A 25,204-nucleotide genomic window follows, 5' to 3' on the forward strand; every position below is an offset into this window, starting at 1 on the left:
GAAGGAAGGGAAGAAGAATGGAAGAAAGAAAAGCTTCTTACATCACGAAAATACAAAATCACTGAAGGCTATAATTGAGAACAAGGAAAGCAAGGGGAGCTCCATGTGATTGGCATTGATGATTATTTTTAAATAAAATAAAATACTTTCCTAAGTTTGTCAATAATAGCTTTCTTACTCCTAATCTTCCCCACATGCAGGTTTTGGAGGTAGGGATCATTTCTCCTTCCTATAAGTATTGTTTTCTTCCTCAGCAAAGGACTTTAACTTCAACTTGGGGATTCTCTGAAAAAAGAACAGATCTCTGAAATGAAGAATATATCTGAACTTTAATATAGAATAAGAAAACAAAGATTTTTGGCTCATTTGCATATTGGAAGAATTCCACAAGTCTGAAAAAAAACATTTGGAAATGGACATTCTAACTATATGATAATATATAGGCTAAAATGGGGAGTAAAATTTCTAAAGCAACTTAAAAAAAAAAGTATATAAGTATTAGAAGTAACTCTTCTTTAGGACAGTTCAATTTTATCAGCGTAAATCTGCACACAACAGGGCTATCAGTTTACCAGCAGCTTTCCAGCAGGCTTTCACTTTGTATTTTGGAACCTCTTCACTTAAGTCAAACTAAAATCAAGTTCTTATAACAGCTGCGCTATTTACATTGTTCCCTTAGTTGTACATTGCCCTGGTCTCTGGAAATGAAAGGAAATGCACTACAGTAGCAGCTGATGCTTTCAACTTGCCCCCACACTCCATCCCAAACTCATTCTCTCACCCTCTTCTCAGCCCTTTTCAAAGCAGGTAAGAGAAGCTGTGCAGGAGCTTCAGATAGAGCTCAACTTGTGTAGAGAGCTGTGCAATGTGGAGAGCTGGAGGTGCAGAATTCAAACAGAAAGCTCGGTGCAGACAATGCCAGATCTTCTCCCTCTGCACCACAACCCTCCCTGCAAGCATGCCCTGTCTCCAGAACTGAACCTGAAAAGAGCATCATGAGCAGGGTTTGGGGCACAAACACAGTAAAACATCACACTTCTGAGCTGATGAGTGTCTAAGGATAGGTACGAAGGAGAAATCTGGGGTAACTTTCTCTATATGATGACTGTTAGAATCCTGACTCAGAAACTATCACTTCTGTGCAAACCATAAACTAGTATAGTGCCATCACCGTAATCTACTTTGTAAATATCAATGCTGCATCCACATCAAAGGCTGTTAAAAGTGTATTTCAGAGTATTTTCCATTAGTTGAATGATCTAATTCTTCCAAGTACAAATCCAAGTTACAGTTTCAAAAACATGAAACTGTACAGAACCATAACTGATGGCTATGTTGCTACAGGGCATGATAAAATAATCAAATAATAATAAAATGCATTTTTAAAGAAATGCAGTTGTGGTATTTTCAGCTTTTAGAAATCAGACTTCTAAGTCCACACAATTCAGCTTAAAAATTTTCTGTTGAAAATGCTGATTGTGAGAAGGCACAATATTTTATTAGTCATGTTCATTGCTTAAAATCAGAGGCAAGAGCTTTGTGTACTTTCTTCAAATAGAGGTTTTCAAGTCTATTGTTAGGTTCCAATAACATTTGACAATCCAAACTCTCCTACTAAGCACAAGCATATGCAAATATATATACACAGATTGTCTTGCAGAAAAATGTTGATGGATCAAGCATTACAAGAATAATCTTAAACATAAAAGCCACAACTGATGATATTCATTTGGTATAGACATCTGCTTCCATACAGGGAAGATTTAAAAAATGCAAAGAGCTTAGAGGGTGAGAACTTTTGCTTATTTTCCCCTTCATTTTATATATCCGTATTATGTTTACTAAGCAAGGATGTCACTATTGAAAATCACTCTCTACAAGCCTCTAAATTAGCCTGCACATCACCTAAAGAATGATACACTAATCTCAGGAAAAAAAAAAAAAAAAGGCAAGAAAAATCTCCATCAGTGCAATCAATCTACACCCAAAATAATTGGAAGTGCTGCGATTATTATAAGAATCAGACAATTTCCAAATTGCAATATGGGTCATTATTTTATATAAAAAGTAAAAAACTCAAGCACACTAAGCAAAAAATGCAATAACTACTCCATCTCCGACATGAGTGCCAAATTACATTTGATATGCTTGGTCTATTAAAAAAAAAAACTCATGGGTTCATTTAGCATCTTTCATTAATACAGAGATAAAATTATAAACATTGCTACAAATATTTGCTAGGCCACAAAAAAAGTGCACAGCTGCATTATGAAACAGAATAGCAAAGTCGGACAAGTGAGAACTCACTTGAGTGCTATTTCCTACAAAAGGAAAAATGTTTAATGACGAGAGCTTTGGCTATTCTTAGGTATGTATGTATACAGACTAGTTGGGCATTTATAACGTGTGTTTCTCTGAAAGGATAACAGATTCACGATGTCTTAGGTTTAGTCTAAGAATTTTGGGATAGGGAAAGGAATTTATTTAAAAATTTTTTCAGTAATGTTAATCAGAATTAGGAAAGAAATTGAAATCATGTTGACTTCTGTGAAAAGCCAACACTGATAAAACAAACCTGAAGTTTAGGTCTACATTAAAACTACACTCTGGTATAGTTTTAAGGTATTCTTCATATTTCTTCCTTTTCTTTGGTCTTTAAAATATGTTCTTTTCCATGATGTCAAAAAATAACAATGTTACCTATGATAAGCATAATTAAAGATGTAATTGTTTTTCAAAAGATGGTCAGCAAAGAACATTTCTGAGCAATATCATTGATACTTTTGGTATGTGTAGATTTCCTAGGAAAAATGAACCTAAAGATCTACTTCTGATTTAGAAACTCAATTTTATAGGGAAAAGCAGAATTAAAAAAAAAAAAAAAAGCTAGGAAGTACTCACCTCTTCACGTAATTTTATCAACTGCAACATGAATGCACCAAAAAAAAAAAAAAGATAAAAAGGAAAGAAGTGGCAGGAAAGAAAGATCAGTTGTGTGACAGGATACAGAATTAACATTGACAATTTATCTGTTTACATGTTTAGCATTTAAAAATCACAGACAAACACATTAAAAGAACCTAAACATAGACTACATGCAGAGTTTTTTGAACGAATAAAGATCACTTTCTCACACTGTCACATTAAACAAAGAGAATAGTGTGAAATTCTCTTTTAAAGAACATCTAAGACACCATCATGAAATAAAGGGGAATGACTTCATAGAAGTCTATATTATAAAGAAAGAAAACAAGTTTACTGTTCCTCTCTTCTAAGAATGTACCACTGAAGAGGTTTTGTATATACAAGTTTCAGGATGTTTCTCTATTTTGAATCTTGACAACTGCTTTCAGATTTTACATACAAATGAAAATGATTAATAGTTCCTTACTTTAGCCCCAATGAGTATTTAAACAACAAACTGTTATGTTAGTTGCTGTCGTGCATGTGCCCACTGGGGTAATAGGATTGTATTTGCAAGTAACAGTATTTTATTTGAGAATAAAGTATGCTGGCATAGATAATACTTATTTAGGACATATTATTAGAAAATATCTCACTATCTTCAGAAATATTGTGTATATCTGAGTTAATTTCTACATTTTAGTTTTGCTTAAGGGGTTTCTGCAATCATATAGCATGTTTTTATTTTATCTTTTGAATACTTTCTTCATTTTTTAATTTGCATAAGCATCTTAGAAATTGGGCCATCTCAAAGGAATGAGCTCTCTTGCTTCCTTTGCACTGCAGTCTATTTTCACTAAACTCAAATAAAAAAGTCTTTATAACAACTGACTTGTTAGTAAATTCCCTTATGATAGTATAGAACTTTAGAACAGATAAAACAATTTGCTTAACTCTTTAGGAACTAGAAAAACAAAATAACCATATATCTAGTTCATTCTTTGTGTGTGTGAATGTGAGTTTGACAGTATTCTAAACCACAAATATCACTGTATAGTTGAGTTGACTGCCACAGTTTCTGTAATGAATAGAAACCGAAACCCCTTTTGTAACAGACAGTAAACCACATTCTCGGTCTGAAATTGCATCCTCAGCAATTCAGGTCTACAACTGATAATTTTTAAAATCCAAATATCTGTAACATCTGTTATAGCACTTGACATATGCAGGCCAATAAATTAAACTATTGCTTTGGGAGAAACGTGCCATGAATTGCTCACTATAAGTCTCTCTAAGAGTATCATGTTTACTATAGCCCGATTTCTCAATGCTTAATGCTGCTTTTGTCTCCAAATCAAGGAAACCAGTATGCATTCCAGTTGATTCTGTTTTTGTATTTTTTATGTCAAAAGTATTTCAAATACAAAAGAATGAGATTTCAAAATTATTATGAATCTTTTATCAAAAGAGTACAGAATCTATTATATAACAAATGTCTCAGTGCATTTAGTGAAAATGAACTTTTAATAGCTTCCTTTCAAAACAGATAAGAACTTGTCATTATTTTAAATTAATACTCATTCTCTCAGCAACTGTCCAGTGTATACAAGTAAAGCATCTAATCATTTAGCATGAAAAGTTACCATTCTTCCCTAGAAGTAGTAAAAATTTTAAACTAAAATACCTGACCTATCACATATCAAATTCTTCCCTCTTTTCTATATCAACATCACCGAAGAAAAAGGCAAACACGAATTCTTCTCAGAAAGAGACGATCTGGGCATTGATCGCACAGCTATCTTTTCTTTCTGGGACACCATTCTTCAGTTGACTACGATACTTAAAGGGCCAAAGTTTAAAACTACTTCTCAGCAATGGAGATCATTTGGGGCATGCCACCCTGCCATAATCAATGAGTGTTTAAAAATGCTACCCATTTGTTTCTTCAATAGGTTCCAAACAAAAAACCTTCTATCTTGTTTGTGCTGCATGGCTGCCTTCAAGCGCTACACCGGATTTGTAGCTAAGCTAGGTGATGGGACAGTTTTTAATCTTTATCTTTTTTTTAAACTTAGGCCGAGAGTTATTCATTCAAGTAAACAAAAGATGGTATATTTCTGAACACTAACAATGCTTAGACTAGACCGAAAGTAGTGATTTCGTATTTCATTGGGTTACTAGCTCCATCATGGGTGACATGAAAATGTGCAGTGCCACCATGTTGAGTTATGATAATCGACATCTTTTTTGAAACAAAGATTTTTCCCCCAATGCAGAATTTGATACAGGAGGTAATCTGTTCCTTTGTGGGCTGAAAAAATCTGGTTTACGCTGGTTTGAACCAGTGGAATCTCTTGTGGCTAAGCCTTCTGCTGTGACTAAAATCAAAACTGCACTGCAGAGCATGTGAGGGTCCTTGCGTGAGCCGCTGTGTGTGAGGTGCGTCACGTGACCCCCAGAACTACCGATTTTTTTTTTTAAAGCTGATAACGCCACTGCCGTCTCTGTCCGCACACAGATAACGAATAAATGCTGAACTCTATTAAACGCCCTTTACACATTATCGTGGGTCGAACACGCAATTTTCTGAACTTATGATGACAGTCTATTTATTTTGCTATAAACCCTCAGCACGTAACGAACAGATTTGTGCCTGGTAATGATCTGCTCTGCCTGGGCTATATGAAATGATACCGACCTTCTTTAGATCTCGGGGAATTAAATTGACCGCCTTCACCCCCTAGTCTGTAGCTGAAGTTTGACACACTTTACGCACAGCAAGCCCAAATCGGAACTTGAGAGGACCTCATATTAAAAAATTAAGGAATCATATCTGCTAAATATTGCTTAACTACAAAAAAATACGGCACATTTGGAAATACCCTACTTTATATATTTTTGAAACTTCTGTGTAGGATTTACTCAAAGTGGCTCATCAATATAATTCTTCATATGGAAACTAAGAGACTGATTAGGGTTTAATTACTATGAAGGACTTGATGATTCAATTCTGAAATGTATTTTCTCCTTTTCTGAAAATGGTTCTCATCAAACTAAATCAAGTTAACAATATTAAAGTTTCCACTCTAAATATAGCCTCACTATTTTCAAGAACTTAACTCTTTCAAAGAAATAAAATGTTGCCATATGAAAAGACAAATGTATTTTAAAAGACTAGAATGATAATGTTTACGACAAAGTCCTTGGAAAGCCGATAACCCAAACAGTTCTCAAATTTGCAAAGGTCATTTGTCCCTTCATTGTAGTTCAGGTATGAGCTATATCTGATTGTATGAAATGGATATGAAACAGAAATGAATGTCTCATGGATCAATTGCTTTCTATTTAAATGAAATTGTGTATTGTATGAGAAACATCAAAGATATATTTGAAAATTCTTAATTTCTGCAAATTTGACATTAATAATGGCAGAAAATTTTCTATCATAAAAGCAATTTAATATACTTTGCAGTTAACTGACAGGTTATACCTCTATTCATGATTAGGCTTTAACTGTCTAAAAACTACATTATATATTGCCAGAAGGAGATACAATAGCTATTATGTTCACATTTGTCTAATTCTCCACAAAGAAACCACTCTCGTAAGGACACATATATTGCATTGAAAATAACAAAACATGAGTCAGTACTTAGCTTATTTTGCCTTTTTGTAATCATTTCTACTCATTTCTTTCTTATTTATTCTTTTCCTTTTCTGATTTATAATTTTTAAATTGAAAGATATATCCCAATTTCAATGAAATAATGTTGCTATTTTTCTCTCATTTTGTTTGCCTCCATGTTTTCCCTTTATGTTAAAAGTTTATCTTAAGTATTATATGGGCAAGAAGTTCTGAAAATCAATTTATCAACAATTAATTTGAAAATAATATATTTGTGTGCAGAAACGTTATCTTATATGACTTATATATAATCCTACCCAGAAAAAAAACTAACTTCTCAGCCACTGAGCTACAAGAATATGAAGAACTGGGTTAAAATCTTCTCTTTCTTTAAAGAAAGAGCTTCTGTTTTGATTCCATAGTCTGAATAAACACTGACACAGAATAAAGAATTATTCTCAAGTGACCGTACCTGAATGTGTTGTAGTTTGAGGGATTTTAATTCCTGTTTTATGATAAAGAGCCTAAAACCAAAATGTAATGATTTCATCATTATATGGAAATTTTACTATCCCAAAAGTTATGTGTGGTCTCTTTGAACTTTCAAAGCTAATTCAAATTTTAGACTGAAAATTTCACATAATAATCTAACAGTTACATATTCTCATGACTATAATTTATCATATTATATTTATTGAAGTGACAGCTCCTTACACCTAAACTTCAGGTTCTCCAAGCACTTTCAGAATTTGTAAGTTTGATTTATACAAGTCCAGGGGAAATCTCTGCATAATCACTTTAAAGTGACAGGAATATAATTTGAAAAATTCAGAAAATATGAATTCAATCTATTTTTGTGGAATAGTTTTCTTTAGGCATAAAAATTCATACTTATATGTATGTAAGGCAAATGTTTTAGGCACATAAAATGTCCATTAAGAGAAATGAACATGTTAAAAAAAGAAAAGAAAAAGGAAACCCTGTCACAGTACTACAACATCTATTATAATAAAGGAGTCTGAGTAAGACAGATACACCTCCTTCCTTTCTATTTCTTCTACATTAGGCAGTAGTTTCAAAAGAAGGAAAGAACTATAGTTTTTTTAGAGTTGACATAGGAATTATGCATTCACTTTCTAAAAATTTTTTAGGATAAGATGATGCTTTTTTTGCAGTAAGGATATAAAATAAAATCATGACTCATTCAAGAAGCATGAATAATCTAATCTCCCTTAAAAAGGAAGAAAATATTTTTTCTCTCACCCTCACATTATTTAACCTATTATGAATAAAATCCCTTTATTATGTCACTCTTTTATGTTTGATGTGTTCCTTTCCCACCCCCTTAGTTATTCTCACATTTCAATCAGGGAGGCTGAAATCCCAAGCCAAATCTTAACATGTTTACATGTCTGAACTCAAGCTAAAAACATGTAATTAGTGGAGCAGATGATATCTTTCCGAAAACAATCAGTTCAGTGATTTTTCTCCTTTTTTTGGGATGGGGGTTTGGAGAGAGTAGGGGGTTAACTGATGTTACTAATGTTACAGTAGATTATAATACTCTATCAGCATATATAGACCTTCAATATAACCCATTTGAGATGGTAAATACAATCAGGCAATTTTTCAATGTATATTAATACATCGTGTTTTACAACTTTATTAAAATATTTGGTTTACTCAATCAATGATTTATGTTCATCTTCATCTGGGCAGAGCAAGACTTTTAAAATACTTGCCCAAGTGACATTAATAAACATGCTCAGGTCTTGCTTCTAAAGTTCCCTATTATTTATCTTCTTTAAAAGTATCAAAGAGAATCAGTCACTGGGATTGCCTGAGAAATTTTTTAAAGTCATCTCTACACTGAGCACTGAGGTTCTTGGAACATTTGTTAATGAGACATATTATCTACATGAACTAAAGAAATCTTTTATTTCAGAGAAAGAAGTAGGACATTAAACAGACTCATGACACTACTGTGACAGCCAATGAGAACCTATAGCCAAGTTGCAAGGCCCTTTTAAGAATAAATTAAATCTTATTTTGCCTACACAGGTGTTAAACTGCAACAGGACTTGTCCTATTACTGTTGTTGTGTTGTAATTTAACAGAGGCATGTCCCCTATAGGAATATCCAAGTTCCATACTGTTGCTTACAGTTTGCCTTTAAGTGAATGCATTTTTAAGAAGCTACACAATAGAACACTGCGCTGCCCTGTTGAATTTTGAAAGCTTACTCTCACTTGTTTTGCTGCAAGTGTTGACTTAATTATATTGCATTCTTATCAAAGCTGTATTGTGTACTTTTTTATTCCTTTTACATGTGTCTGAGGTGAAGACCTTGGCTTTGTCTGCAAACAGTGTGTTTCAAGTTATTCCTTAAATACTAAATAATATAGAAAAGAGAAGAAAAGATTTTTTAAAAAGATAGCAGACAGTGATCACAAGGTAAAGGGTTAAATGTAAGATCTCCAAGAAACATTTTGAAGTTGATTAAGACTCTAGCTTTGCATTAAACAGTATCGCTTCCACATGAGTTGCTGCTAATACTGTTAAGGAGCAGCTTGAGAGCCCAGTGTGCCGGTGACCTCCTTCACCCTCCAGCCACCCACCGGGCCTGCCTGATTAGCATTCTACCTGGTTCTCTGAGGAATTCCCATCATCCCCTAGGAGCTCATTCCGTACTTCGTCACTGTAGGCGATCCGTGACCTTTTCTATAAAACAAAACAAAAAGGGAGAGAGAGATGAACGTTAGAAAGCAAAGGCTTCGAAATATTATTGGTATCAAGGCTGATCATCTCAAACCTCGAGAGCCCCCTAATGGAAACCTGTTTGCTAAAATCTACAAACCAAAGTTGCATAAAGTTCTTGAACTTGGGAAATTTAATGTAAAGTAGATGTTGTTTTTTTTTTAAATGCCAGTATGAATAAGAGTATAAGTACTCTATTAATATTCACAAATGGAGTACAACTTGTATATGAGTTCATTCATAGTCGTTCAAATGAGACCACTAAGCTGAAGGAAATAGATAGCTATATATCTGTAAATACCAGATTGTAATTAAAACAGGGATATGGGGACTTGTCATGTTGTGGCAGGAAATGGACTGTGCAATTTAGGTCTTTTAAAATCTCTAATTCTAGGATAATATTTATATCTCCAACTATACTTTCTGGATTGCCTGGCATAGTATGTCTATATTTCCCTCATTACTGTGAGGTTATTAATCAGAAAGAGAGAGAATTTAAAAGCCCATCCCTTTCCCACACAATAATTCAAATGTCTCCAAACCCTCTACTAAACCCTCTACTACGGAAAAGTTAATGGTGGGGAATGGGAGAGGGTGTGTGTCTGGTAGAACAAATTAAATTTCCCAATCCTAGTAAATAAAGGCAGGTAGGCTATGAGTCAACATTTCACAATCCCAGTAAATAAAGGCAATTGGACAATGAGTCAAGGTTTCACACACTGAAATTTTGTTTTATAATAAATCTACCCTTACGTGTAAAATCAGAGAGACATGCCTCCATGAATTATTTAAATGCACACACATTTGGAAAAGCTAAAAGGCACAGAAAATTAGTTATGAAGTCAGAGTACTGTCCTCAGATCTTACTGTAGCATCACTATTTCATCCCCAAATGCAGATTTACAGGTTACTTTGTTGCCTTTTCTGCTTCTGAACTAACTAAGCAAAAACAGTCAATAAAAAAAGGGCAGTTAGGAAAATAGCAATCTCTTTTTCACTTGGAGGCTACAATTTAGGACTTAAATGTTCTTACCTGTTCAACTGTGATCAGAAAAAGTATTGTAGTTTAAAGGGACTACCCATAATCCATGAACAGACGTCAACAACAAGAATTTTAATTAGAATTTTAAACTAGTGAATGAGTAACACTGCTCTGCCAGCTAGAGATCATAATACTGTGAACATAAAATCATATTGTATTAGAAATTAAAAGGACCTTAGACAAGACCAACCAATAGACTTAAATCATTTAAAAATTGCAGCCTTTCTCTATTGGGGTTCCTCATCTGAACAACAAAGCACAGAAAATTATTTCAGTGACTATTTTCTCAATTCATCCAAGGATGGTACATAAGAGAGAATTTAATTTATTACATGTAACAGAAGCCTAGGGTACTAGGGCTTAATGCTCTGGCAGAACCCTAGTTAAGACAGGCTGAATGGAGTATAAATTATAAATAAATTAATCTAACTATCCCTTATTTTATAGAAAAAAACAATTGAGCCTCATGGGATTCTAAAGGTAGTATTGGTTGAATTGAGACAGAACCCTTGGGTCCTGACTCACAGCTTAGTGCTCAATCTACCACACAATTTCTTTCCCATTTTATTATTATCCTCTGGACAGACAGAGGAAAAAGGTACAAGAATTTAAAAATGTTTCAATTTAAATAAAACAGTGGCATCCCCTTCCTGCCCTGCACCCCTATCCCAATTACCCCTTCCCTGCCCACAAATGCATCTTATACTTTGGCAAATGCAATATGTTGTTTATTTGGAGAAATAGATTAATAAAATCAACAATATTCAAGAGAGAAAGAAAAACTAGAGGAATTAAGTCATTAGTCTGAGGTCAGTAAAGATCTCTTAATAATTCAGGAGCAGCCCAACTCATTCATTTATGAACACCCTGGATGACTTTAACACTAGCAAACAGCATCTATTAAGCCTCCTTCTCTTATCAAATTTATCGTAGCTACTTTTAATTAGCTACTTCTATTGGTTTCACACAGAATTGCACTGAAAAATGCTAAATTACCAGGATGGTACACTGTAAGGCCTTACTACAGTATTTACATCAAGCCAAACCTTTCTTTTGGAGAACCCCACTACAGCAGTTTCAAACTAGCTATGCAAAAGTATTTTATAGCATTAAAGGAAATGAGAACCTTTAAACAGGCTGTGGTATCAGAGCTGCCTTTTTAATTATTCATTTCATCACTATGGGGAACTAAAGCATTCCACAGTATGCAAGAATATCATATGGAGACTGTTTTTGTTTGTCCCTTTTTTTTCACCAAAATACCAACAAATTGGCATAAATTGTTCAATTACATTATGTTCTTATTTTTAATTACTGTACTTCAAAAGAAGAACAAAATTACAAATGGGTATCCCTAAATATCTAATCTTGTTTTGGTTAGAATCCATTGCTTTTGAAGACTAGCAATTAAGACTGTACATGCTCAGCAAACATAGAAGAACTGAGGATTTATCCACAGTTGAAGGGTGGTCCCAATAAATGTCATTCCTTACCATTGGGATGGTAAAAACTGGTCATTTGGGTGGCTTTCTGGATGTAATTAGGCAAATGATATGCTGGGTTTGCAAAGTGCTCTCTGACAGGGCTGACTTCTCTTAAAGAATGAAAAGACAACTCACTTAAACGATCAAAATAGTTCCTCATGGAAATCACTAACCAATACTGAAAGCTGAACTCCTTATACACTGGGGTTTCGTTTAAAAAAAAAATCAAGACTTTGCTTTATTAAGACGTATATTTAGATGCTCCATATTCGTATATTCTCATAATATTTTACAGTTTGAAATATTAAGAAAGCTAATTACAATTGACTATAATTTAGCCTGTAGGATCATCACTAAATTAATTAAATCCTAAAAAAGGAAAATTCCTTTGAATGACAAACTGCTTATTTTATGGGTAATTTTCCTCTAAAACATCAATGAATTATGCTATCTTTCATGGAATTTTTAAAAACCTCACTCTGTTACTAAGTACTACATAATACCTTAATTGGGAGGATTCAAAGCTAATGATACTGAAACATCTAATGCATCTATATAAACCTAGCTAAAATATTTTTATTTTATTATTAACTGTATATAAATCTGTATTTTAGCCAAATGCAAGCACGAGAATTTGAGCTGGAAATGTCACACACTCAGCTACAGTTTGAAGGAATCCAATTCATAATGCATTTTATAAATAGTTAATGACTTCTATACATAAGCTAACCAGGCAAATCAAGAAATTGTCAACATTTTTAGTCTTAGTTGTCAGTTACCACTGTCTACTGGTGCTTTATATCTGGCTTCTGGAGAAGACAGAAGCTCTATACAGTTTGTAATCTGCAATTTCTGGTCTGTACCATAAGGGTAGAAAAGCTTCAACTGACAATATTTGCCACACACACACGCACACGCACACACATGAAGTGTTAAATGTGAGAGCATTCCTCACTTTTAGCAGTGTGTTTGTGTAAAGCTTATCCCTCCAACTTATACACTCAAGTGGGCTAGACACAGTTGGACAGAAAATCTACTGATCATCTATGAATTATAGAAAAAAAATATGACAGGTCAACAACTGATTGTTATCCCTAAGAAGTTAGATGCATAAAGTTTCAATGCTTATTTTAAACTGGTGACAAAAATGAGTCTTTGGTTATGAAGGCAAGAATTTCCCATTCAAAGCAGTTTTCACTTGGTAGAAGAACAGAACATTTGCATACTGACTGGCTAGTTTTCTTGAAGCCAAGTTCAAAACATGATACACTTGCTCAGTTCTTTCCGGAAATTTGGCTTGAAACAATCTTTCTACTTGACCCAACCCTTAACATTTCCCAACTGAACTGAATATGTTCATGGACAGAGCTTGCTAACTTAAAAACGAAAAAAAAATTAAATTAATAACTGTGATCTATGGTACCGCCTCCTGTAGGATTCTATATGTGAAACAGGGTATACACAACAAGAATGAGGATTCTACAACCAACCCCTAGCATAAGCATAACAATGAAGCTGGTTTATTACTAATGTGTATATGAGAATTTAATTTCCATGGCGTGCACATGGCAAAGCAATTGCTTAAATTGCTTCACCTGGGAATTTAATGCAACATTATCATCAGACCAGCCACATTGTAAATAGATTTATAATGCTTTCCATGTGCTACACTCTGTTGCATATGAATTAAGTAATGATCTGGTATTACAATAAAATCAGCTCTTTGCCACACCTGGCAGACAGGATATTTCACTAAATTAATACCCATACAGCTACATCACAAGACATGGAAGGGGAACCATCTCTAAGGCATTGGACTCGAGTTTAACATGGAAGGAAAACACTCCATGGCTATGCAGAACGTCATTGTGTAGAATGGGCTGCTCAAACAATCTGTTTCTAACATCTGTATCCCAGCATTAAGACTTGCTCATTCCCATTCAGTTTTGGCCTAATTTTCTTCATTCACTACTTTAATTACTAATCAGCAATCCACAACATTCACAAACACTAAGAAAGCCCTTTATTCTAATCTGCATGCTGCAGACAGCCAAATAATTGCTACAAAGTTCAGCATGGTTTTTGTAAGTAATGAAAGAACAGCTTGTCCTAGTTTCTAATCAAATTGGTCTATAGAAGAAACGGTTAATAGATTTCTCCATAGGTCTAAAACAAATTATCCAGTCTAGCCAGACTTTTCCATTGCTTCTACCATGTCTTTCAGTCTCCATATATTTAATAATGCCCAAGGTTACCAGGTGATACTAAACATTATTATGCTTTCATCGCCAAAGAATTTAACTACTCCTGTTATAATTAACACTTTAGGATAGCTACAGAATACTGTGAAATTATATTTATCAGCTAGTCATATAATTGCTGGCTTTTATTGCTTACTTAATTTTATCTGGTTCTAATTAAATAATATACTTTCGTAATGCTCACAGGGCATTTTCTAAAACATATCTATCTTTGGCACAAAACATTCCATTTTTAAAATCACTTCTATTTGTCTATGACCAATTTCAGCATTTCACCAAACCCCAAATGTCCCTACCTTCACCATGCTTGAGGACTTAAAAAAGGGTCATCAATCCAAGAGAGGAAACTTCTACATTTTATAGAAAAAGAATAAAAAGGTATTAAAAGAATTCTTGTCTATTTTCAGTGCCCCCTTTACTGTATTAATTTTTAGCAAAAAATGATTTAAGGTTAAAACATGTTATATTACATGATTTTGGTAATGGCAAAGTAAATTGTTAGGTAAATATTTGATCCCTGGAGAGTTGTTAGGATGAAACAGCACATGGCACTAAGCAAAAAGAATGAAGATAACGTTTCAGTATATGATCTTGGACAAATTAAGTGAATTTTTTGAATATCAATTTCTACATATTTAAAATAGTGGTGACATTATTTATTTCACAGGCTAAGAGGATTTAAGTGTTATAAACAAATGGAAGCCTATCATAACACCTTGGATATATAATCTTGCAAAGGATGTTCAATTAAATGTCAGTTGATAGTGCTGGAAAGTAATGCTATAAATTTATATGCTGCTGAGCATATAAATCAGTGCATCCTTCTTAGAAAATAATTGGCCAATATAGACCAAAAGTAGCGTGAAAGATTGGTATTATTTAACCTGCTAATTATACTACACTGTTTTGCCCAAGTCCCTGTTTTAGGGTACTACAATTTTTTGGATAGCATTTAATGGCAAAAACTTTACTGCATTTCTTTAATGTTATCAAAAAAAGTAAGTTCTAATCTGTTTCAACTAATAATCATTCCCATAAACATGGCTTCCTCTTGCTCAAGAGACTGTTTAGAGTTAAAGGTCAAGCTCATTCACTGGAAAGTGCACTTGCCACATGTTGCCATTACTGTAGCAATAACAAATGGAAAGCACACGTTCTATCTATCAAAACTCATGGCCAGTGGGCCATATACAAGGCACCAGAGAGCCAATACTAATGGGCCCTGCTGCTAGGCTACCAACAAGGCAGGAAAAGCAGGCCACAGTGAGAAAAATGGAAGCAGCCCATTGTTCTTTGGCTTGTAATACCAGGAAAAGATATTTAGAATTTTTAAATACATTAATATATTTTATTATAATCACTCTCGTTTATTGTTTATAATTTCAAAGACACTTAACATGCTTGAAGTGAATATTAATGCTTTGTTTACAAATAAAAATATAAATTATACCATGTTCACTCTTAAATACTTTCTTAAATGTCTCTTTATGTGAATATTTACACGCACATGATGAGGTTATGGATGTGTGTGTACACATGTAGATTCACACAAACCTATAAGCAATCCATATGGAATAATAATTTTATTTGTGCTTCACAATACTAGAAGAGACTTTTATTTGTATGAGGAACTCTGACCACATTGCTGCTACATCATTTAATGATTTGTAAAACAGAGAGGCCAGAAATCATGAGGCTATACTTCTTCATTTCCTCCCCTAGTATTTCTAACCTAAAGCCTGAAATTTAAGTTTGGCATTAGTGTTTCAAAATGCAACACAAGTTAGTTAGTATCACACTCCCCTTGCATGCACAGGCTTGCAGTTTATGACTTTGACACTGCTATGGAACACAGTGTGACTGTGTCTTAAATCATGTTAGCTTGTCAATCAATAATTAAGTTACTTCATTCAGAAATTCAGCTCATGATAGAATGCCCAGATGTTGCTGCCTACATCTGGAACAGTATAAATATTCAGTGGGGGAAATCTAATTCTTTAAAGTCTTTCTAAATGTAAAAGAACAACAACAAAAACAAAAAGTAAAAGAACAAAACAAAATAACACCACTGAGTCTACTTGAAATAATCAAAATGTCAAAATGTTCATTCTTTTGTTTGTTCATGATATATAAATATCCTGTATATTCCCACTGGAAAATGGTACTCTGATAAATGAATGCTATGCACAGATGCTGCAACTATATTTTTAAAAGAACTACTGAAACAGAGTATATAAATGTATATAATCAATTTATATAATTCTAGATTTCCCTATGCAATGTGCCTACATGGGGAAGGAAAAGTGACCTGTCTATAGCCACGATTTTGTGAAATTTAGACACCCAAGAATAAGCAATCCTGGGAACTCTGTATAACTGACTCCAAAGACTCACATAAATAACAGAATCTTATAGCTGACAGTGACACTAGGCATCATCCTCTAGACCAAGCTTCCAAATTTAGACATGCAGTATTCTAAGCCAGATGAGTGAGCTACCCATGGCCCCTTAACTAGGAAAGACCAGGAAGAAGGACAGAACTTGTTTCTCAATACCAGTGCTCTTTTTACATGCCCACACCAAGACAGGTGGGGGCCATCTTACTGCTCATTCTCCAAAACTAAGGCTGGCTGCACCATTCACATAGTTCTGTGAACTTAACATTAGCTACAAAGTTGGCTGGCCTACAGATTTTTGCTTCTGGTCACCCTTCTACAAAAAATATACCTTTATACATGGTTGTCAACATCTGGAATTCAGATAACAATAAATCTGAAAGCTCAAGGGTGACAAAAGCTTATGCTAGAGTGTTTTACTTGATAGAATGAAAGGTCTGATCTCAGAGGGTGAGTCTACAACCACACCTATGGGTGTAATTTAAATGTTTCAAGATTAACCTTTAAAGTCTATGCAATAAGGCAACAATAATCTACCCATATGGCTCAGGGATGTATTAAGAACCAGTTGTTCATCCACGGCATCTGATGACTCTCTAGGCAGAGACTCTTAAAATTCTAGATTGGAACCAGCCATCTCAAAGAAAAACACATTTTATAATTTTTTTCCCTGGTACTTAACCTTTGACCTATATTGTGCCAGGCTCTTTATTACAGAATATGCTGTGTTACAGTGTTTGTAATTAAAAAATGTACAATGTGTCTTTTACTATTTCATGTAGCCAATAAAACTGGGATGCTTAGGAAATGCACAAAATTCTTTTAGCCCAAATTTTCTATGAAAACATTGAAGATTTCTTCTATATTAGGATGATCCAAAATTATACATTGTAGTAACATAAATAAAATCTTCATACTTGTTTCCTAGACACCATGTTTCTAAAAGATTCTCTATTTCCAACTGAATAGAATAAAATCCTGCCTACTTAGGGGCTTTGCCTCATCAGTCAAATGTTCTTACTCTCATCTCACTCTCTATAGGTTCCTTAAGAATATAAACATCTTTAAGTGTGTCCTAATTTATATATTTTTACAAGTTGTCTATACTACTCTCCTTAGTTATTGCCCATCCTCTTTTCATATTTCCCCTTCTAGCCAAGCTTCTTGAAAAGGTAGTGAACACTCACAAATGCCACTTATTCATGTCTCAGTTACTTCTCAAAGTTTAACAAACTGGCTTCTTTCCTATACTACACAGGACAACGATGATCACAAATGACTTCCTAATTGTCAAAACCAGTGGCCACTAAAAAAAAAAAGAACATAAAAAACATGTTTTATTTTAGAACAGTTTTAGGTTTACAGAAAAGGTATGAAATTAGTAGATAGAGTTTCTACATTTCTTTCCCCTCTCATTCTCCCCTATTATTACCGTCTTCCATTAGTATGGTATAATTAATGAGCCAATAGTAATATGTTACTGTTAACAAAAGTCCATACTTTATTTAAATTTCCTTAGCTTTTACACTAGTATCCCTTTTCTAGTCTAGGATCACACCCAGGACATCATATTACTTTTTTTTTTTTTTAAAGATTTATTTATTTATTTAATTTCCCCCCCTCCCCTGGTTGTCTGTTCCTGGTGTCTGTTTGCTGCGTCTTGTTTCTTTGTCCGCTTTTGTTGTCGTCAGCAGCACGGGAAGTGTGGGCGGCACCATTCCTGGGCAGGCTGCTCTTTCTTTTCACGCTGGGCGGCTTTCCTCACGGGCGCACTCCTTGCGCGTGGGGCTCCCCCACGCGGGGGACACCCTTGCGTGGCACGGCACTCCTTGCGCGCATCAGCACTGCGCATGGCCAGCTCCACACGGGTCAAGGAGGCCTGGGGTTTGAACCGCGGACCTCCCATATGGTAGACGGACGCCCTAACTACTGGGCCAAAGTCCGTTTCCCCATATTACATTTTGTACTCAGGTCTCCTTAGCTGCCTCTTAGCTGTGATAGTTTCTCAGACTTTCCTTTTTTTTTTTTTTTTTTTGATGACCTTGACAGTTTTGAGGAGTATTGGTTATGTATTATGTAGAATTTCCCTCAACTTGGATTTGTATGATGTCTTTCTCATGATTAGACTAGGATTATGGGCTTTGGGAAGGAAGACCACAGAGGTAAAGTAACATATCATATCAAGGATACATTTTATCAACATGACTTATCACTATTGATGTTGACCTTGATCACTTGACTGAGGAAGTATCCTCAAGTTTTCCGGCTGCAAAGGTACACTCTCCTTTCCCCTCTCCAACTTGCACTCTTTGGAAGGAAGTCACTACTTGCAGCCCACATATAAGGAATGGGGAGTTATGGTCCACCTCTTTGAGACTGGAGTGTCTACACAAATTATTTGATGTTCTTCTGCTAGAGGAATTTGTCTATTTTTTCTCACTAAATTATTTATTCAATCACTTATTTATATCAGTATGGACCCATGGATATTTATTCCCCCAAAAGTCACTTTTCAGTCCTTATCTCATTTATCTCTTATAGCATCTGATTTTGTTGCCCACTTTCTCCTTAGCAGTGAAAAGAACCACCTCCCCTGAAATTCCTCCAATCCTGATTTCTCCTTCTCAGTCTCCTGCAATGTAACTTCTCTCTCAGTCTGCCCATTAAATTCTGAAGTTCTCCGAGGTCTCTATCCTTAGCCCTGTTCTCACTTATCTAAGTGATCTTATCTGAACCATTGTTCTAACAACTACCCAGAGTATAGCAAAACCCAAACCTTTAGCACCAAGTAAGACAAGCTTTCTGCCTGCTGGGAGCTTAAGAAAACCTAAGGGCATCACAGGCTTAACAAAGACAGAGCGGAACATTATTCTCTTCTATACTATCCCTCTTCCTGTTTTCCCAATTTCGATGAAAGACTCCAAACTACCCCACTCTCTCCTTTACCCCAAACTCAGGCACCCACCAAACCCTATTAATTTAACTTTTATTTTTCAGAATATCTACTACTGGGTCCTCAGCCATATTTCCATGATGCTACCTTTTGCACTAGTCCCAATTCTTTCTTCATAACCACTGTTAACTATCTGATATCTTTTTTTATCTATGAAATATATTTGGAAGATAACTCCTGTGGAAAGATAGAAATGTTTTGAGGCAGAGGTAAGCCAACAGGAACAAATGCTCAGTTCCTCAACCTAAGAAGAAAATGAGACCCCTTCAACTCCACCTCTAGCACAATATCAAAGTGATGCAAGAACCATTGTCTAAAAACATAATTTATTTCAGAATAGGCATGTTAAAATAGGAAGCAAATTCATTCACCAAAAGCCAATGTACCTATGGGAAAAATGCAAAGCAACAGACTTCTCTCTAATTTTATAAATATATACCATATTTCTCTTTAATTTCAAATACAAATAGCTCATATCAGCTATTTTCTTGCTCTCATAAGTTAGATAGTCCTTTTTTTTTTTTTATCAAGAAGAAGCTAAAAGACCACCATTTCAAACAGGATGATGCGTATGCATATTTCTTCTTTGTCTGATTTGCAGACATGAAGAATATAGATTACCTCTGTTATCTGCACAAAGAAACTCTGCTACAAGCCTGGCATTCAGTTTGCTTTTATCTCTGAGACCCCAAATTGTACCGTTAGACAACAGCGGGCACTTATCTAGATTGAGCTGTCATACAAATAGATTTTTGTCAGCCATTCAATTTATATTGAGGAGCAAGCCAACAAAAACAAAACCCAGCAATTTAAAACAACAAACCTATCCTATATAGACAGGAACAAATTGCTGTATTTCACATGAATTACTATAGATTACCCACAGCTATAGAAAGAAAAATATTCTTGGAACTAATTCTGTCTACATATTCTGGAAGTGGCGTAATGTAAAGCAAGCATATAGTTTGTTTACTACTAATAAACATATAAGAAAAATTATTAGCAAATAGGAATTAAATGTTTTCAGGGCAGAATAAGGGTCACTAATAAAGTTCCAAGTCAAAATTCAGTGGCTAGGAGTCCCGGGAAGAAAGCTTCGGAGTAAGCAGGCAGGACTCAACTCTTTCACAAAAACAACAGAGAAAGGGCCAAAAGCTGCCTGAGGGTCCTGCTTTGGGGGACAGCAGACAAGTACAGTGTTACACAACTCCCAGGAGGGTGATGAACAGAAAGATGAAGAACCCGAAACAAGAAATGTGTTAACAAGCCCCCATGGTAGGCAAGAAGGGCTGCCCTCCCCTACCCCCAAGATATTAAGCTGGGGTAAAAACCCTGGCTCACTGAAGTTGACTGAGAGGGGAATAGATGTCTTGCTCCTGTCAGCTGTTACAAGGGGAAAGGGAGTTGGATTCGGGGGGCTTCTTTTCAGTGAATTCAGCCAGCAGAGCCTGCTTTAATCTCAGCTCTGGCTAGACCAAAACACAGGAAAGCAGAGATGAAAAGAAAGACCTCCATGGAAATATGCGCTGACAAACACCATCTGCTGGCCAATCTGGAAATTGCATAGAGAAAAACTGCTTTTAGTCTCTCTTAATCCAAACTTCTGGGAGAAAATCTGTGCCCCATTAGTGAGTCCCTGGCCCAATTTTGATAACTTAAGTTGGGAAATTTTAAAGACTTGAGATAAGTTAAACCAAATATCAAAGAAGACCTGAGGAGTGGATGTAGCCCACGTTGTTGAACGCTTGCTTCTTATGCACAAGGTCCTGGGTTCAATCCCCGGTACCTCCCAAAAATAAAAACAAATAAACAAAAATCCCAACTCTCATTGGGGAGCAGATGCAGCTCAGTAGTTGAGCACTGATTCCTATGTACAAGGCCCTGGGATCGATCCCAAGTACCTCCTAAAAAGCAAAAACAAAACTGAAAACAACAACAACAATAAGTGAGAGAAACTGGCCATCAGAGTAAATTCACCAACATATTCAGATGCCTAGACATCAGCAAAAAATTACAAGCCATACTAGGAAAAAGGAAGAGAAGACCCAGTCAAAGGAACAAACCAAATATCCTGAAGAGATATAGGATTTAAGACAATTAATCAATGATAATCACACAACTCTCCTAAATCAATTCAAATAATTGGAAGAAAATATGACTAAAGAGATAAAGGATATTAAAACAGAGAGAGGGTAAGCAGAAAGAATATGAAAGCCTGCAAAAAAAAAAAAAGTAACAGACTTATGGGAATGAAAGAAACAATGGGTGACATTAAAAATACATTAGAGGGAAGCAAACTTGGCTCAATGGATAGGACATCCACTTACCACATGGGAGGTCCACAGTTCAAATCCCGGGCCTCCTTGACCCATGTGGAGCTAGCCCATGTGCAGTGCTGATGCATGCAAGGAGTGCCATGCCACGCAGGGGTATCCCCTGCATAGGGGAGCCCCACGTGCAAGGAGTGTGCCCCATAAGGAGAGCCACCCAGTGTGAAAGAAAGTGCAGCCTGCCCAAGAAAGGCGCCACACACACGGAGAGCTGACACAACAATATGATGCAACAAAAAGAAACACAGATTCCCGGTGAACACACAGCAAATGGACACAGAGAGCAGACAACTGGAGAGGGGGAAAGGTGAAATAAATAAAATAAAATAAAAATACATTAGAGGCATATAATAGATTTGAAATGGTTGAGGACAGAATAATGAGTTGGAGGACAGAACATTTGAACTGGAAGACAGGAGAACAGAAAGAGAAGCAGAAAAAATGAAACAGGGTTTCAGGGAATTGAAAGATAACATGAAATACATAAATATATGCATTATTGGTGTCCCAGAAGGAGAAGAGAATGGAAAAGGGTCAGAAAGAATAATTAAGGAAATAATGACCAAAACTTTCCAATACTTTATAAAAGACATATCAATGTACAAGAAGGACAAACAGAAAAAATCCAAATAGACCTACCCGGAGACACCTACTAATCAGAATGACAAATATCAGAGATAAAGAGAGGATTCTGAAAGCAGCAAGAGAAAAAGCAAAGCATCATATACAAGGGAAACTTGATAAGATTAAGTGCTGAACTCTCATCAGAAACCATGGGGTGAGAAGGTGGTAAGGTGTATTTAAGGTTCTGAAAGAGAAAAATTGCCAACCAAGAATTCTGTATCATACTATTTACAGGTGATATATGGCTGACAGGGAGCTATACAGGACATATGTCCAGGGTGCATGGTAATGTTCGGATATACTCATAGTGGCAACAATTAAAAACTACAGCTGGGGGGGTACTGGGTTCCTGGCCGGGGGTGCTCTGTCGTGGTCCCTAGGGGAGCAGCGGCAGTCCCCCAGGTGCAGCGGCAAGGACCGGGAAGGAATGAGGGTCCAACAGTGAGCCCCTTATACTAATGACTATGCTTGTGAGCCTATATGTCTGAAATAAGAACAAGGCCTAGAGCAGCACTGTGCCTGGGAATTTCCTCCTGACAGCCTTCATGTTACTCAAATGTGGCCAGTCTCGAAGCCAAACTCAGCATGTAAATGCAATGCCTTCCCCCCGGTGTGGGACATGACACCCGGGGATGAGCCTCCCTGGCACTGAGGGATCACTATCAACTACCAACTAATGATGCAACTGGAAAATGACCTTGAATTGAAGGTTCGATGCGGATCAGCAGAATATCCCTGTCTACATATAATAACATGACTTTAAAAATGCTGTTTGACCTAATGTAAGGGGGAAATGGAAAGGAGATATGAGTTTATATGGCTACGAGTCTCTAAAAAAGAGTCTGGAGGCTGTCAGAAGGATTGCCCTTATGCACAACTGAACAGAGTCTAATGAGACAGATAAAGTAGATACAATCCCCAGGTATTGGTTCCTTTGAGGGCTAAAGAGACCCACGGGTTCTATGGTCATGGCAGATGGGGTTCACTGCCATGTCAGATGGCCCTTCTTTAGAGCTGGTGTTTCTGTGTGATGAAACCAGACTCAGATGGGATCTCTTTTCATAAGACTTTCATGCTACTTTACTGGAATTGTAGTTGGTGTTGGGGTTTAAGATATATTTAGGGGATTTGAATCTCTGGACTGACAATATGATAGCCAGGCCCTGAGCTTCAACAGACTCCAGCTCCTACAATCTGATTTATTGGACTCACCTCTTTCAGCTAAGATGGAGTTGAAGAAGGACAACCACCACACCAGGGAGCCTAGAGTGCCTACAACTGAAAGCAGGAGGATTGCATCCAGTATCCATGTGGAATCTGAGCCTCCTCTTGACATAGAGGTGCAACGGACACAACCAATCCAAGGTCCACAGAGAAAAGGTGGCATTGGAGTGGGAAAAGTGGACATGGTGGCTGATGGGTATGGGGAATGGCAGGAAGAGATGAGGTGGAGGCGCCTTTGGGACTTGGAGTTGCCCTGGATGGTGCTTCAGGGGCAATCACCAGACATTGTAAATCCTCCCAGGGCCCACTGGATGGAATGGGGGAGAGTATGGGCTATGATGTGGACCATTGACCATGAGGTGCAGAGATGCCCAGAGATGAGCTTACCAAATGCAATGGATGAGTCATGATGATGGGAGTGAGGGTTGCTGGGGGGGGGGGGGGGGAGTGTGGGGTGGGGGTGATGGGGTTGAATGGGACTTCATTTTTTTTTTTAATGTAATATTTTTTAAAAATCAATAAAAAATAAAGAGGAAAAAAAAAAAGAATTCTGTATCTGGCAAAAGTGTCCTTCAAAAATGAGGGTGAGTTCAAAATCTTCAGAGACCAAAAAAACTGATAGAATATGTTACCAAAAGATGGGAATTACAAGAGATACTAAAGGGAGTGCTGCAACCTGAAAGGGAAAAACAAGGGTGAGAGACTCAGAGAAGAGCATAGAAATGAAGATTATTAAGAAGGGTAAATTAAAAGGTAAAAAGACAGACAATAGTATGATATGACAACAGAAAGTCAAAGGGCAAAATGGATGAAATAAGTAATGCTCTTACAGTAATAACATTGAATATTAATGTCTTGAACTCCCCAATCAAAAGACACAGGCTGATAGAATGGATAAAGAAATATGAGCCATCTATATGCTGTCTATAAAAGACTCACCTCAGACATAAGGGCAAAACCAGATGGGAAAAGATATTCCATGCAAATAGTAACCAAAAAGAGCTGGTGAAGCAATACTAATATTGGATGATATATATTTTAAATGCAAAACTGTTAGGAGGGATGAAGAAGGTCATTGTATATTAATAAAAGGGGCAATCCCATGAAGAAATAACTATAATAAATTATTTTTGAACCTAACTTGAGTGCCCAAGATATCTGAGGCACACACTGGCAAAACTGAAGGGAGAAATAGATGTCTCTACAACAATAGTTGGAGACTTCAATGCACCCCTCTCTCTACTGCATAGAACATCTGGACAAAGGATAAATAAAGAAATAGAGAACTTGAATAATAAGATAAGTGAACTAGACCCAATAGCCATCTGTAGAGTAATACCCCAAAACAGCAGGAAATACATTCTTTTCAAACATGCATGAATCCTTCTCCAGGATAGACCACATGTTGATCACAAGACTAGATTCAATAAATTTAAAAAGACTGAAATTATACAAAACACTTTTCTGATCAAAACAGAATGCAGCTAGAAATCAATAATGGACAGAAAAAGGGAAAATTCATAAATACATGGAGATTAAATAACATACTCTTTTTTAAAAAAAGATTTATTTATTTATTTATTTATTTATCTCCCCATCCCCTC

The 25,204-nt window shown here is 35.9% G+C and overlaps 1 protein-coding gene and 1 pseudogene across 6 annotated transcripts in view; one reads left to right on the forward strand and one right to left on the reverse strand.

Annotated features, from left to right (window-relative positions):
- VTI1A (vesicle transport through interaction with t-SNAREs 1A) overlaps positions 1-25,204 on the reverse strand; it is a 361,387-nt gene that overhangs the window by 261,210 nt on the left and 74,973 nt on the right. For 4 of the 6 annotated variants that reach the window (XM_012524960.4, XM_012524958.3, XM_058298417.2 and 1 more), the window contains exons 4-5: positions 9,173-9,250; positions 2,902-2,922 (exon numbers count right to left, since the gene is read on the reverse strand). In XM_012524960.4, the coding sequence (XP_012380414.1) occupies positions 2,902-2,922; positions 9,173-9,250 (99 nt within the window). The remainder of the gene's footprint in view (positions 1-2,901; positions 2,923-9,172; positions 9,251-25,204) is intronic. The other 2 variants (XM_004458076.4, XM_058298418.2) reach the window with 1 other exon arrangement.
- The window catches only part of LOC139439142 (exportin-6 pseudogene), a 32,108-nt pseudogene continuing 16,184 nt past the window's right edge, over positions 9,281-25,204 (forward strand).

Source organism: Dasypus novemcinctus, chromosome 6 (genome assembly GCF_030445035.2).
Source record: "Dasypus novemcinctus isolate mDasNov1 chromosome 6, mDasNov1.1.hap2, whole genome shotgun sequence".
In the NCBI taxonomy this organism is placed as follows: Eukaryota; Metazoa; Chordata; class Mammalia; order Cingulata; family Dasypodidae; genus Dasypus; species Dasypus novemcinctus.